The sequence below is a fragment of the Diadema antillarum genome, unplaced genomic scaffold (genome assembly GCF_040938485.1).
Source record: "Diadema antillarum isolate AM-2024a unplaced genomic scaffold, OU_Dant_1.0 seq00002133_RagTag, whole genome shotgun sequence".
In the NCBI taxonomy this organism is placed as follows: Eukaryota; Metazoa; Echinodermata; class Echinoidea; order Diadematoida; family Diadematidae; genus Diadema; species Diadema antillarum.
This window is the reverse complement of record NW_027272773.1, coordinates 127,811-144,032: the sequence shown is the minus strand read 5'-3', so window position 1 is coordinate 144,032 and position 16,222 is coordinate 127,811. Positions and strand designations below refer to the sequence as shown.

Sequence of the window (16,222 nt, the reverse complement as noted above, 5' to 3'; positions counted from 1 at the left end):
TTACAATATGATCAGGAGTATGTTTTAGTTTCAATTTCAGTAAGTTTTACTTCCCCACTTGTACACAACAGAAAATAAGGATAACAATATCAAACATATTATTCACAAGTCATGATAATACAAACAAGATTTCACATTACAAGTATATAATCATGTGAAATAATAGATGAATTTCATTACAGACCTTTACGTGTACAGGTGGGGGAGACCGTTATCAATAAGCAAATCGCTTGACTTAGACAACGGCCTCAATGTATAGGCTATGTATAATCCTATACATACCTAGGCTATACATAGCCTACGTATAGGCTATGTATAGGCCTACGGCGTTCTGTTTTGTGGCCTATGGTCATGGTACCAGTGCCGACAAACGCTCTTGTACAATACTCTTACCAGGTTAACCCTTTCTGAGCTTTCTGGTACTCAAATCACACAATTAATGAACAAGAACCCTTCCAGTACTTAAAAAGGTAGGCCAACATCCTACTGAGCAAGAGCGTAATCAGTTAAATTTATGAAACTCGCTATGTTTGCTTTAAACAACTCCTCACTTACCCATCATACCAGTGAAGTGTTAAAGAGGGATTGGAATCTCTATTCAATTTGTGCAAATTTATGCGTAGGTTCTATAGCATGACAAGTAGATGCTTAGTATTCCACTGGTTTGATGTTTCCTGCTCAAGCCGCTCTTCCATATAGAGTTTTGATATGAAGACCAAATAAGAGGTTCTTGATTTTAATAAGTTGTATTTTATATGAAATGTTGATTTCATGAAATCTTGTGTAGAAATCATTGGTTACCGTTATGTTACAGAACAAATCTTTTCAGTTTTCCTTCAAATCTTCACGTAATCAATAGCCAAGGACTGAAAAAAAGGACTGTTAGTATAGTATAAAAAGTTAGCATTCAGCCGTCCTGCCCACATTCCGATCAGCAGAAACCATTGAAGCATTGAAAAAGCATCTTAAGTTTTATATGTTCGCATCTTGCTTTGATTGATTTTGCTGAATTGCTTACAGGGTATATATTTCTATCTCTTCCTTACTGTTCTTCAATTTTCAGGTGTACAACTATACAATGGATGTAATCCTCTTCTGTATATGTCCCTCTGCGCCTCAGAATAGGCCACTAGATCGATGGCGCATTACAACTGCTGTACTTATTATATTCCTATACTCCAGTATATATACATATATATGTATATGTATGTATATATATATATATATATATATATATATATATATGTAGATATAACTACTCACCCGGATTCTCTTTCAAAGAACAAATTTCCCGTGATAGCGTTTGCAAAATGGCGGTCGATCTTATTCAATCTCTGAGCAATGTTACCAAGCAGCAGTCCATTCACGCCATTCTATAGTCCAAGAATAAAAACAAAACAAAACTTAGTATTTTCTCTTCATCTAAATTTTCCGTCTGATGATTTTTGTTTCCATTTGATTTATTGATTTATTATCGTTATCATTATTATTTCTTTTTTGCTTCGAGGAGAGGAGAAAGCCATCGAGGATATTCAATTTTCTTTTGAATTAAACAGGTATTATTTTCAACATGAAATGTTTCATACAATCTGTAAATAGTCATAATGAGGGTTCTTAAAGTGATTTATTTATTGATTCATCTTCTTTAATAGAAGGACTAAGATAGCCTTGAACTATTGTGGACCTAAAGGGTGGAAGAAGGCGATGACTTCGGCAAAAATGGCCATAATGGTGACGTTTATTAGGAAGAACGTCCCAGAAAACTAGGACATCGAAACGGGGGCCCGATATAAATAGCCGGTGATGGTACTGATTGTGCCTCTGCAGTCGGAGCCCCGGCAGGAACCCTACCTGCAACAAGATGGAGTTCAGGCTCAGAGAGATACCATCTTTGGGACCCATCTTCTAAGACCCTCATCCACAAAGTGGAAATGGTCCAGAGAAGAGCTGTGAGATTCACTTTGAATCGCTACCGTAACACCTCAAGCATAGGCGTACCCAGGATTTTTTAGAGGGGGGTGTTCAGTGGTGTACCGTGGGTCAAGACATTGGGGGGGGGGGGGGAAGCGCACCTCATGGAAGCAACATCAGAATTGTATAACTGTACAATTAAATGCGAGCGAGCGGAGCGAGCGAGCTTGAAAATTTTGACATTTTAAGTCCCAAAACTGCCGTTTGAAGCTATATATAATAATATATGTATATATGTATATATATATATATATATATATATATATATATATACATATATTTCCTTTGCAAATTAAGGGGATTGCACCGGGTGCTACTGCTGGCAGTTGCTGGCAGTCACATCAGGAGAATGGCATAACGATTAAATGCGAGCGAGCGAAGCGAGCGAGCTTGAAAATTTTGACATTTTACAGTCCCAAAACTGCCGTTTGCAGCTATATTTTTTCGCTTTAGAAATTAAGGGGAGGGGGCGCACCGGGCGCAACTGCTGGTAATTACTGACAGCAACATCAGGATAATTGCATAACGATTAAATGCAAGCGAGCGAAGAGAGCGAGCTTGAAAATTTTGACATTTTACAGTCCCAAAACTACCGTTTGTAGCTATATTTTTTCGCTTTAGAAATTAAGGGGAGGGGGCGCACCGGGCGCAACTGCTGGTAATTACTGACAGCAACATCAGGAGAATTTCATAACGATTAAATGCGAGCGAGCGAAGCGAGCGAGCTTGAAAATTTTGACATTTTGCAGTCCCCAAACTGCCGTTTGTAGCTATATTTTTTCGCTTTAGAAATTAAGGGGAGGGGGCGCACCGGGCGCAACTGCTGGCAATTACTGACAGCAACATCGGGAGAATTGCATAACGATTAAATGCGAGCGAGCGAGCTTGAAAATTGTGACATTTTACAGTCCCAAAAGTGCCGTTTATAGCTATATTTTTTCGCTTTGGAAATTCGGGGGGGGGGGGCGCACCGGGCGCAACTGCTGGCAATTACTGGCAGTAACATCAGGAGAATGGCATAAACGGTTAAATGCGAGCGAGCGAAGCGAGCGAGCTTGAAAATTTTGACATTTTACAGTCCCAAAACTACCGTTTGTAGCTATATTTTTTCGCTTTAGAAATTAAGGGGAGGGGGCGCACCGGGCGCAACTGCTGGTAATTACTGACAGCAACATCAGGAGAATTGCATAACGATTAAATGCGAGCGAGCGAAGCGAGCGAGCTTGAAAATTGTGACATTTTACAGTCCCAAAACTGCCGTTTATATTTTTTCGCTTTGGAAATTCGGGGGGGGGGGGGGGGGGCGCACCGGGCGCAACTGCTGGCAATTACTGGCAGTAACATCAGGAGAATGGCATAAACGGTTAAATGCGAGCGAGCGAAGCGAGCGAGCTTGAAAATTTTGACATTTTACAGTCCCAAAACTGCCGTTTGTAGCTATATTTTTTTTCGCTTTAGAAATTAAGGGGAGGGGGCGCACCGGGCGCAACTGCTGGCAATTACTGACAGCAACATCAGGAGAATTGCATAACGATTAAATGCGAGCGAGCGAAGCGAGCGAGCTTGAAAATTGTGACATTTTACAGTCCCAAAACTGCCGTTTATAGCTATATTTTTTCGCTTTGGAAATTCGGGGGGGGGGCGCACCGGGCGCAACTGCTGGCAATTACTGGCAGTAACATCAGGAGAATGGCATAAACGGTTAAATGCGAGCGAGCGAAGCGAGCGAGCTTGAAAATTTTGACATTTTACAGTCCCAAAACTGCCGTTTGTAGCTATATTTTTTCGCTTTGGAAATTCGGGGGGGGGGGGGCGCACCGGGCGCAACTGCTGAAAATTTTGACATTTTACCGTCCAAAAACTGTCGTTTGTAGTTACATGTATATTTTTTTTCGCATTGGAAGGAGGGGGCACCCGGTGCGCCCCCTGGATCCGCCACTGGTAGTCAAGGGTGTCGGTTTATGTTCATGATTGGGGGAGGTATGACCAGCGAGGGGGCGTCGAAGTGACCAAGCGGGAGAAGGATGTCCAAAATCTGCACTTTATATAGAGCATCCCCTAATTTGTTTGTGTTTGTATGTGTGTGTGTTTCATATAGATGGAAAAGTTAGGAAATAGCCAAGGTCAAGTCTTATATTGGCAATGCAAGGCATTTTAATATAGACTAGTATGTAAAGCAACACTGCAAAATCAATGATCAAGCTTTGATAGCAAATGTGTACAACCTATCAAACATTGCGCAACATTGCAGCGACTCTTTTTGCCATTCCGATATTCTGAGTACACTGCGCACATCCTGCTTGTATTCAAAATGCCAACCAGGAATCACGCTGAATCAGAATCTTTTGTCGTCTCCGGGCTTTTTGAACAATGTTATACCTCTTTAATTATTATGGTTAAAAGAAATCTTAGAAAAATATCTTTTTTTCTTGATCATCCTTTCATGTCGATTTCAAAAGCAGTTTACTAACCCTTGAATTTCCATTTTCGTAGGTTTTTTTTTCTTTTGTTTTTTTTTTACCAGCGGATTGGGGGGTGGGGCACGTGCCCCCCCCCCCCCCCATGCCCCCGTAGTTACGCCACTGTTCCTAGACCTAGATATCTAGTGAATTTTAGGCGCAATAAAGTCATCCAACCACAATTTGTAGACTCACACTCACACAGTTTTAACTTTCAGTCATTGAAAAAATGCATATCTACTATTACTAAAGATTACCAAGTCCATGTCCTATTATTAATTACATTGAGTAGCAAGTAACTTGCTACTCCCAGAGCTTCCAGAGCTTGCTGCTTCCAGTAGGCTACTATACTGACTGTACTTGGTAGTCAGTGGCGTATCTAGGGAAAACGGCGCCCGTGGCAAGCGCGAAAATTGCGCCCCTAATTTCTGAAAAAGTGTTCAACCCCAACCCCATCCCGGTAGGGACTTTAAAAAAGTCCTCATGATATGCTTTTTGAAGCACTTAAGAGGAGTCTTTTGAGGGTGATTTAAATGTAATAGGCAACCCTAAATGTTGATATATTTTGGCGAGCGAGCGCAGCGAGCGAGCCGAAAATTTTTATATTTCAGCTTTATACATAATATGGAATTTTTGTCATTTTTGGTTATTAAATCTTCGAATTACAATTCTAATCATAGTGACGGCCTTATAGATAACGATTTATACCAACAGTGTCCAACCCCATCCCGGTAGGGACTTTTAAAAAGTCCACATGATATGCTTTTTCAAGCACTTAGAAGGGGTCTTTTGAGGGTGATTTAAATGTAATAGATATTGAAGCATTTTGGCGAGCGAGTGCAGCGAGCGAGCCGAAAATTTTTGTATTTCAGCTTACAAAACATGGAATTCTTGTCATTTTTGGTTATTAAATCTTCGAATGACAATTCTAATAAAAAATAGTGACGGTCTTATAGATAACGATTATACCAACAGTGTTCAACCCCAATCCCATCCCGGTAGGGACTTTAAAAAAGTCCACTTGATATGCTTTTTCGAGCACTTAAAAGGGTTTTTTGAGGGTGATATAAAATCTGATAAATTTTGATAAATTTTGGCGAGCGAGCGCAGCGAGCGAGCCGACAATTTTTGTATTTCACTTTACAAAACATGGAATTCTTGTCATTTTTTGGTTATTAAATCTTACAATTCTAATCAAGATATGGTGACGGCTTCATAGATAACGATTAATGCCAACAAACTAAGGACTTGGAAAAATACTCTAAATTACTACGAGTGAGTGAGGCGAAATTTTTATATTTCCACGTCATCATTACGTTTTGTTCTTCTTATTTTTTTTTTTTTGGATAAATTTTGGCGAGCGGGCGCAGCGAGCGAGCCGAAAATTTTTATATTTCAGCGTTACAAAACATGGAATTCATGTTTTGTTTTTATGTTGTTTGATTTGGTTTTCTGCCCCCCCCCCCATTCTCCTTCCCCCCGTCCGGGCGAGGTTTTTTTTCTTTTTTTCTTCTTCTTCTTTTTTTTTTCTCGCTTTTTTTTTAATCACGAGCCCCCTTGCCCCCCCCCCCCCCGATACGCCACTGTTGGTAGTTGATACTACTAACTTAGCATGCAATGTGCCAATAATAGGCTGCAGCGCAGCATGCATTGTACACACATATTATGCATCATACACAATTTACGGTACCGCGTACGGTATAATACCGGTAAACGGTGAACATTATGCGCAATGTATCTTCGCGATTCGGTCAGAAAGCAAAGCAGGGATCGGGAATGTCTACTGTTTGCGCGTCAGCTTCGCGCGCGGTGCAGTAACGTAGTATTAACACGTACTGTACACGAGTTCTTTAGTGCGTATGATATGTAACTCCATAATGTATCATCATCCACACAAACATTAAAAAAAGGAAGAGAGAGAGGAAAAAAAATGAACGAAAGAAAGGAAAGGCGGAATTCAAAACGGAAATAAAAGCGGTAAAGACAGTTTTTGTTCATTTGTCAACATCTAAACATTGCTGAAGAGGGGTGTTGAATAGCTCAACAAACACCTCCCTTTTGCCCAAGGGAGGTGTTTGAACACCTTAAACACCCCCCTTTTGGCAAAGGGGGGTGTTTGAACACCCAAAACACCCCCCCTCGGTACGCCCTTGACCTCAAGTGTCATCAAAATGCTGCAAGAACTTGATTGGACCACTCTGGAACAGCGCAGAGAAAATGACAGGCGAATCATGATGTACAAAATACACAAAAATCTTACTCATCTTTCGGCACAGGACTATTGTATCAAACAGGTTACTCAGTTGACGAGAGCCACGCAACCACATTCCTATCAGATACCTTATAGGGCCTACTCGAGAACTGAATCGCATCGGCACTCGTTCTTTCTAAGAACAGTATAAGGAGCTGGAAGTTTCTTCGTCGTTAGTGACTCCATGAACGGATTTTTATGCTTGATCAAATATCTCTACGACAAGCACCTCCATTGATTCTTTTAAAAAGAACCTCAAAACCCACCTTTTTTTAATATAGCGCGGTGAGTATCTTTTAGGTAGAAAGAGCGTTTTACAAGAGTCTCTCTGTTATTAGTATTTGTTATAAAGTAATTGCGGCTCATTAGGTGCATTAGATTTCCCTTTTCGTTAAGCTTTGTAAAGTATTTGTTTTTAAAGTTTGATTATTATACATAATCAATATCTGCTCTTCTAAGGATTCCAAGTGAATGTCCTGATTAAAGTCTTATAGAAACTTATAGATTCTCCAAGCGAAACGCTCTTCATGTTTGTATTCTTTTTTTCGTGCACTTTGTTCAAATCGCGTATTCATATCAACACGGAATTCAAGGACAACAATGAGATAATCTGATCTACATTTTCACGACAATTGCTAATTCAGCTTACCTTTGCGTGGTCATACACAGGTAAAGCGTTGAAGAAAGCAAGGTGCAACGGGAGGGGTTCCAGCTGAGAGTTGTCATTGGCACGTCTCTCTAACAATGATGGAATCTTTGGTTCGGAAAATAAAAAAAAAATCATGAAGAGTAGATAACGAAAGAAACACCATGCATCAGAGCAACTTCTACTAAAAATGCGAAATAACGACTGTGCTGAGCATTGTTCAGTTGCTACCATTTATATAAAGGCGTAGGAACTGTGTAAGTACTAACGACGTTGAAGAAGTTGCATAAGTGGCATCCGTTAGGTGAGTAGCTTGCATGAGCATATGAATCGAATACCATAACACAACATTTTTCTTCGAGATAGTGTATTAGGCAATCATACTTAATGTGAAATGATACTCTGTGCTAAAATCTTTGATAAATCAGACAAAATAAAACATAACAGTAGATTTTTAATTGATATCAGAATGAGGCAAGAAAATTGAGCTTCACGGCTTCATGTGCTTTCACGCAAACAGCGACATTGTTAACGAGACCGTATATTACGGAGAAGAACATATTTTTATCTATCACGGAGAAGAAAGGTTTCTGGAATAATATACACATTTCCAAATTGATGGGAGACATTGAATTACAAACATGTCATTTTTCCTGTTATCCAAGTGCGTGTTTTTGTTCATTTATGTTACCTTATAACGACAAATAAATGAATGGGGATTATTGTTACAATGAAGACAATAGATGTTGCATGATGTAAGCTGAGTATAAAATAGCAGCTTTCGACTACAGTTCTTTCACAGCTTTATTGTCAGTGTGAATACATAAACAGGGAATAGAAGCCTTAAAGGAGACCTCCGGATGATTTTCAGATTTTTACATTTGAACAACTATAAATTAGTTATACCGAGGACAGAGTTTCAGAATTTGTGATAATTGGGATGAAGAATAAAAATATTTTCAAAATTTATAACAAATTGCAATGAACAAGGATGATGACATGGCAGAGTCACCATAAGAATGCATGAGTTGGGACTCAAGGAAGTAGTACAAAAGAAGAAGGCATGCATAGATTATACACAGGTGAACTTGCAAGAAAGCAGTATTGTAATGGAATTACACTGCTACATTTCTGAAATATGTGAATCTCCTATGTCATTATCCTTGCTCAGTGTAATTTGTTTAAGGTTTTTCAAAGTATTGTTTCTCTGCTCAAGAACCACAATAAATTCCACAAATCTATACATGGAGTTGTCGATTTATGTATGTGAAAGTATGAAAATCGTCTGGAATGTCCCTTTAAGCACAACAAACAATGGCGTTTCATCACATAATGAATAAAACGAATTGAGTGTGATTTCAGCATGAGCTAACGACTTCAGGACATATTGGCCACATATTTGGCGAGAGAGAGAGAGAGAGAGAACATAGCAAAGGATATATAGCCGTAATTGTGGTGAGAGTTGGCGTTGTCTTGTCAATGTGATTAATGAGATCTTTATACGCTGTCCAAACTTTGGGGTTTTGATTGTGGTTTATTATGCATATTCCTGATTTGATTCTTTTAGCTCGATTCGACAAGTAAGGTGAGGGAGTTGAAGAAGTTCCATCCATGCCCACAGCTAATCGGTGCATATGGTTTGTTTCAGATGTTTAACTAGTATCACATTATGTCATTGCATATGGTATAAGGTTGGCCTAATAACTGAGCTGGAACTTAACAGATGCATCCCCACGTAGTGATTTGTCCTGCCGCATGTTCAACTTTTCCGTAATAGACAGATTACTCCAGTACCTGACTATGTCCCAAGCGGAAGGCGGCGGCAGCAAACACGTTAGAGATAGTGGCATCCAGTTCTGGGTCGTATGCCGGTACTGGAACGCCAGCGGGCTTTATCTCCAACTGCTTCAAGTGGGCCACTGCGGGTCCCAGGAGAGCAGGGAGATACTCGTTGTAGACAATATGCTGCCAGATCCCTACTGCAATTCTGCAACATGTAGAAATCGGGATTTTAGAGTTCATTGCATGAAATGTCTCAATTATTTTGAATTGTGGAAGAAACATTGGGTTATATTTCATCTTATCCATATATTTCTACACATTTAAAATCTACATGCTTTGATACCTATTAATATCGAAAAAGCATAAAGACCGTAATCTGAGTTGTCAGCCAAAGAATAGACAATTAATAAGGTTCAATCTCGAGCCAAAACTAGTCACCTAAATAATATTATATTAGTAGAGTAGGTAAACAGTTTCAATGACCTTTTAATCCAACGAGAAATATAATCAATATATAGACGATCAAAATGAATTTACGTCTCTGACATTTTAAAGATATCTTGTTTTCTTTCAATTGCTTTTTTTTTGCCGAATGCAGGAGGTAATCATCATAATCATTATATTCACACAGTGCACCTTGACGTGGACAGACACTTAGGTGGACAGACACTTAGGCGTACATGCTCAGGAGCCTAAGTTAACAATTTTGATTTGTAAACTGCTCTTCAAAGGCCTACCTGTGACTTAAATTCACTTAGAAAAATAAAAACAATATATACAGTCAAACTTTTCTTAGCGGCCGCTGAAAAATACCCCGTACAAAATTGCTGCATTATACTGTAGACCCCAGCGTTCACATGCCTATCGCGGCCAGTGGCCACTCATTTTGTATTTAGCGGAGCCATTAATCAACTTTGAATACGCTGGCTTCTATACCGCGTCCTATCTCAGTCACGACCATATGCATGACTGACAACTCTTCACCGTGAAAAGCCCCGCCGTTCTACCACTTACTTGAATATCTAGGCTTCAGTAATGCCGTCCTGAATAGATGCTACAAAGGCAAAGACAGCTCCTAATAACATAATTATAAGGATTATACTAACTTGCCGACTAATTAGTGATTTAAATCCCTTTAAATATCCCTATGAGGACATAGGGATACTTGAAAGGGTATTGTTTGTTACCTCAGCTTCACACATTTTCGATCCCGTCGAACTAGCTCGTGAACCCCATTCATGCAAAACCTTTACGAATCGTTTCCTCAGGCTCGAAATTTTTAAATTCGAGTGAAAAGCTGCTCATGCAAACTTATTTGCTGTTTTTTTAAGAACAACATTCTGCCTTTTATGCCATTATACTACGTGCAAATGTTGGAATTCAAAATAGCAACCGACCTGTCTATAGTGGCCCCTTTTGTCGTTTCCCTTGGGTGGCCGCTATACAGACAGGTTTTATCCCTGCCTTGTTACTGGAGCATAATATAACAGACCGGGAAATCATTATTCCGAAAGAGATTTCGACACGCTCAAGTAGGCATTAAATGTTAACATGTGGCATGGCGAAGTGTCATCTTAAAGCACATAAGGAAGTCCCTGAAATAATTATGAAGTCGAAGTGTGACAAAACGATAATTGATACACGAATCTACTACTACTGAAAAAATATGCCCCTAATGATAATCTGCCATCTACTCAAATTGCCCAGGTGAGGACAGCATGCGTAACAATATGTTACAATCCCTATATAGTGCTACTACTGATAATGATGATAGTAATGATGATACTGATACTGACAGTCAAAACATCGATTGTAGTTTGGTAATCAACTTCTGTTTTGAGGTTTTTAATGAACATAATACTTTTAGAATTATATTCTAATATCTGCACCAACATGAACCTGGATCATAAAAGTCGAGCTGTTTTACGTTCGAATTTAAAAGTGTTGTTTGATTCAGAATCATTTTTTTAGTTTTTATTTGTTAAGTTTATTAAAAAACTCTGTGTATTCAGTGAGACAATTTTCTTTATTAGCACTTCCTTCAAGGGGCGGATCCAGGAATTCCGTAAAGGGGCGGTTCCTTTACATAATTAAAGGGGGGCGCATGTCCCCCACATTTCTGTATTTCTTTTGTTTTAAGACAAAATAAAGAGAGGGCGCGCGCTCGGTGCGTCCCCGCGTGAATCACTGATCTCCCCTCTAACTGGATGTGCGGACGTGCAGTGATTGGCCTATTCCGCGCGGAAGTCACCGGAAGTTGTACAGTCGCCATGTCTGTTCCCCCAAAAGCGAATCCGGAGACGGCGAAAAGTACACGCTAATCACGCCGATCTGTACCGTGAATTCCTAATTTTACTTCATTTACTCCATTTTTCAAGTGAATGTGTCATGTAATGAGAAGTTGAAGATGCCGTCATGCGCTGCATTTGGTTGTACCAATCGGGATGACCGTAGGAACAGAGAAAAAGGTGTTACTTTTCACAGATAAACATTTTTCAAAAGCCCCATTTTTGTTCTCAGTCCCATATGTTCAAATATGTGTGCGTTCTTGAATTAGTCATTGAAAATATCCCGTTAATGTGTCCTAGTTTATTATCATTATTATTATTAAAAGCATGTGAAGTTAATGTAAATAATGCTAGAATGTTAATGTGCTGCATGACAAGAATTGAAGGCTAAATATTTAATTGCTCTTTTGTGCGCTGCGATTCCCATAATGTTAATTACAGTCATGTATTCAATACGCGTAATTACATGTTGAACGCGATCTTACCTTTTACATTCTTTTCAACCAATCAGATAGCATATTCAATCAAAATCCATGTTTTAGAATGTAATTGCTGGTTGGTATATAAAAGAAATATAGACTGCTTTGATATTCGAGTCGTGGCTGATTTTATAGGCTCAAGGGGATCTCAGAACCATGCTATGACCCAAGGCGCGCAAGCGCCGCGGGTCATAGCATGGTTCTGAGATCCCCTTGAGCCTATAAAATCAGCCATGACTCTCATAGCCGTCTATATTTCTATATATGTGTAAGGGTACAGGTGCAATAGAAGGCAAAGTTTTGACCAGTGCAAGTCATTACCACTAGTTTCCAATGTAAATCCTTTACATAAATATGCAATACATCAGTTTTACGCAATAATGCCTGTTTTTTGCTTCTGCATATATCTTGCCTTGCATGAAATGTTTGTCATGCATTGTCCTGCAGGTTGGTTCCTGTAAAATTGCAATAATACATCTATGGGCCTTCAAAAAGTAAGGGATATTAGTCATTAATGAATAGAACAATTTGGAAGTTCTGTACTATGATTAATGTGACTATACCTTTATGCATTTCATTGTCTTAATTCATGGGTGCTTTAGATTCACTGTACCAATGAGGAGTTAAGGATTTACATTCATATTTTGAAAGTTCATGTGGTAGGGAGGTGTTAGTTAGAAATGTTATCATCTTGGATTTGCCATTTTGGGGTGTAATGATTATGTTGATTTTACATACATGCAATTCAAGTGATTTTTAAACTTCTGTTCAATTAAAGACCTCAGTGGAAATGTGAATAGTATTACACAGAAATTCAATTTGGAGCTTATTCACATTTTAATGCTCTGAGTACTTACAAACTTATTTCTCTGAGGTCCTTAATTGAAAATCATTGTTGCGGTTGGAAATAGATTCTGTTTGTTTTATGGAAGATGGCGAAAATTCATAAGAAATTGCGACATAAATGAAAATCTGTTTCAAAATTTTATATTGAAAATTGTTTTGTTTCAGTCAAAATTTGAATTAAAAAAGAAAAAAAAAGTCAGTCTTTGCCAGAAGTGTTCACTGTATGATTAAATGAATGTTTCAATATGCTTTTACAAAAAAGAGTGACTAAAACGAAACTGTAAACAGTTTGTTTTGGGAAAGGGAGGGTTAGGGACAGAGAGAGGTAGAGAAAGAAAGAGAGTGGGGGTTGGGTGGGAGGGAAGAAAGGTAGAGATTGAATGGGGAAGAAAGAGTTTGAAGTGGATGAGAGAGGGATAGGCGAGAGAGAGAGAAGAAAGAGCGATGAGGCTGGGGAAGAAGAGGGAGTGATATGGAATAAGGAGAGAAGAGAGAGATAAATATTGAAAGGGATATACATGTATTAATCTGAAGAAAGGGAGACGGATGGAGAGTGAGAAGATGACAAAAAAAAAAAACCCAACTGTATATTTACATGAAAAAAGAGCAATCGACCGCACGAGATAGAGATAATGCGATGATGGGGAGAAAACAGAAAAGATCTACAGAGAATAAAAGGAAAAGTAGAGTAAATATGTAAATATGGATTTGAGAAGAGATGGGAGGGATAGACTGAATGTTTTCCAACTTTGTTATATTTTATTTTCCATGAAGATTTCCGAGAGTTTGCAGGCAGCTCCGTCACAACAAGTCCAGTGTATGTCAGCAACGAGATTCCGCTCTTCTTGGGGGAACAAACATGGCGGACAATAGAACGCAGCGGCTTCCAATCAACGGACCGCTCCGCACATCCAGTTAGAGGGGAGATCAGTGGCGTGGATCCGCGATTGCCTTCTGTGTCTAACAACGGCACAAAGTTCCTGTATACCCTCCCACCCTGCAGCCTCTACACGGTCAAACATGCAAATAGAGAAACAGGAACCCCCCCCCCCCCCCAAAAAAAAAAAAAAAAAAAAAAAATAGAAAGAAATACATACTTTCGCGACTCATTGTAAATCTTCTCTTCTGTCCAAGCATGACCATTGAGTTTTTCCAACTGGTCGGCTATGTCGTTGTGAAAACGGACAAAAATTGTGTGCAGGGCCGTGAGCACAGGCTGCTCAGCTGCGCGCTCGTCGCCTCCCAAGCCGCAGTCACACAACCCGTCTATCTTGTCGGCGCACATTGTGTTATGCGTGTCATGTGGCAGTTGGGGCTTCAACCCATCAGGGCCCTTGTAAGCGACATTTGTAGACGGATCAAACGTACGCAGTTTCGCCGAATCTAGAGTGAGATATCACATCACAAGTCAGTTACAACTTACAATGTCTACATTTAAATGACAGGATATCTGTTGTGACTACACCTTTTTTTTTCACCGATCGTCCAGCAATATTCATGTTTTATTGACATTTCTTACACGAAGATGCATGCGGTGGTTATTCCATTCATGAGTTTCGTCGGAGATTAGCTTGTCAGATCCCGAAAGGATATCACATCGTTTTAGTCAGCAACAGCAGGGTTTCGAATAGAGACGATGTAGGTATAAGCTATACGAGAATAAATACTTTCTCAAATAAAGCACACTCTTATGACTGCTCCTCCTTGAAAATGGAACTTTTTTTGACAATACATCAAAATAATATATTTGTAAGAATGCCCAGATTGGGCAATTATGTGAGTTATGCAGTTATTTCCTTGGTAGAAAGATATGGTTTGAGGTCAGGAAAAAGTTACCCTTTCTTTTCGACGTTACCCGTCCCGCCCTATGTCTGTTTAAATCAACACAAAATCTGGGAAATCACCAGTACAATTAAGCGCTATTAAGCGCTATAGGGTTGTAGCTCATTGATAACAGAAATCACAGAATGATGATGCACTGAGGTATTGTAAATATTGTATAACTTCGGTCAATCAAAGACAAATGTACAGGTTTTCTAAGACTGCATATATATATATATATATATATATATATATACACTGTAAAAACATCGATGTTAGATTTAACACCACGGGTGTTAAATTTAACACCGATCAAGTGTTAATAGAGGACCACACCCACAGGTGTAGAAAATGCACTGTGATGGTGTTGAAAAGTGTTCACCTGACACTTCGTGGTGTTAATTTGACACTGTACCTGGTGATATTTTGACACTGTACTGGTGTTAATTCAAAAATGACACCACATGGTGTTGATTTGATATTTGTTGGTGTTAATATCAATGCTTTAACACCCGTCCAGCTTCAATAAGAGACCACACCAGCTGGTGTTACTGTGGTGTAAATTTATTTTCACATTTTTTCAAAAATCTAGTATTTTAATGTAAAATTCTTGATCGTCTTGTTTAAATTAAAAATCAACAAGAAGTGCAGTTACTAAGAAACTCTTCAAAAAACAATTGTATATTTGGAAATGACACCCGGAGGTGTTAATTTAACACCATAAATGAGCACCGAAAATTTAACACCAGCTCAGTGTTCACTATTTAACACCGGACTTTTTGCAGTGTACATATCAACGGCGTAAATCCGTGTTGAGGAGTGGGGGGGGGGGGGGGAATGATCGGCGATAGTCACCATCACCACGATTGCAAGCCCATAACCGGACGGGTGCAGCCACGGGTGTGTATGCATGCTTGTGCGTGTGTATGTGTGTGTGCGGGTATGTGCGTGTGCTGTTAGTCTGGAAACTGTAATGGGGACTGCAATACATAACGGAATGTGATACATTCCACTGCGCAGTAATTCTTTCCTTATGGTTTATGGAATGACGGTGTGAAACGGCAAATTACTGTCAGCAACATCAGGAGAATTGCATAACAAGTAAATGCGAGCGAGAGGAGCGAGCGAGAATGAAAATTTTGACATTTTACAGTCCCCAAACTGCCGTTTGTAGCTATATTTTTTCGCTTTGGAAATTAAGGGGGCGCGCCGGACGCAACTGCTGGCAATTACTGCCAGCGACATCAGGAGAATGACATAACGATTATATGCGAGCGAGCTTAAAAATTTTGACATTAGACACAGTCCCAAAACTGCCGTTAGTAGCTATATTTTTTCGCTTTGGAAATTAAGGGGGCGCACCGGGTGCAACTGCTGGCAATTACTGGCAGCAATGGCATAACGATTAAATGCGAGCGAGCGAATCGAGCGAGCTTGAAAATTTTGACATTTTACAATTCCAAAACTGTCGTTTGTAGCTATATTTTTACGCTTTGGAAATGAAGGGGGGGGGGGGGACGCACCGGGCGCAACTGCTGCTGACAATTACTGGCAGTAACATCAGGAGAATGGAATAACGATTAAATGCGAGCGAGCTTCAAAATTTTGACATTTTACAGTCCAAAAACTGCCTTTTGTAGATATATTTTTTCGCTTTGGAAATGAAGGGGGCCGCACCG

The 16,222-nt window shown here is 39.5% G+C and overlaps 1 protein-coding gene across 1 annotated transcript in view; it reads right to left on the bottom strand.

The window, feature by feature from the left end:
• Positions 1–16,222, bottom strand: part of LOC139714018 (peroxidasin homolog pxn-1-like) — a 52,505-nt gene that overhangs the window by 12,775 nt on the left and 23,508 nt on the right. Inside the window, exons 5-8 of the mRNA XM_071625743.1 lie at positions 13,820–14,105; positions 9,122–9,314; positions 7,331–7,435; positions 1,264–1,373 (exon numbers count right to left, since the gene is read on the bottom strand). Coding sequence (XP_071481844.1) covers positions 1,264–1,373; positions 7,331–7,435; positions 9,122–9,314; positions 13,820–14,105 — 694 coding nt within the window. The remainder of the gene's footprint in view (positions 1–1,263; positions 1,374–7,330; positions 7,436–9,121; positions 9,315–13,819; positions 14,106–16,222) is intronic.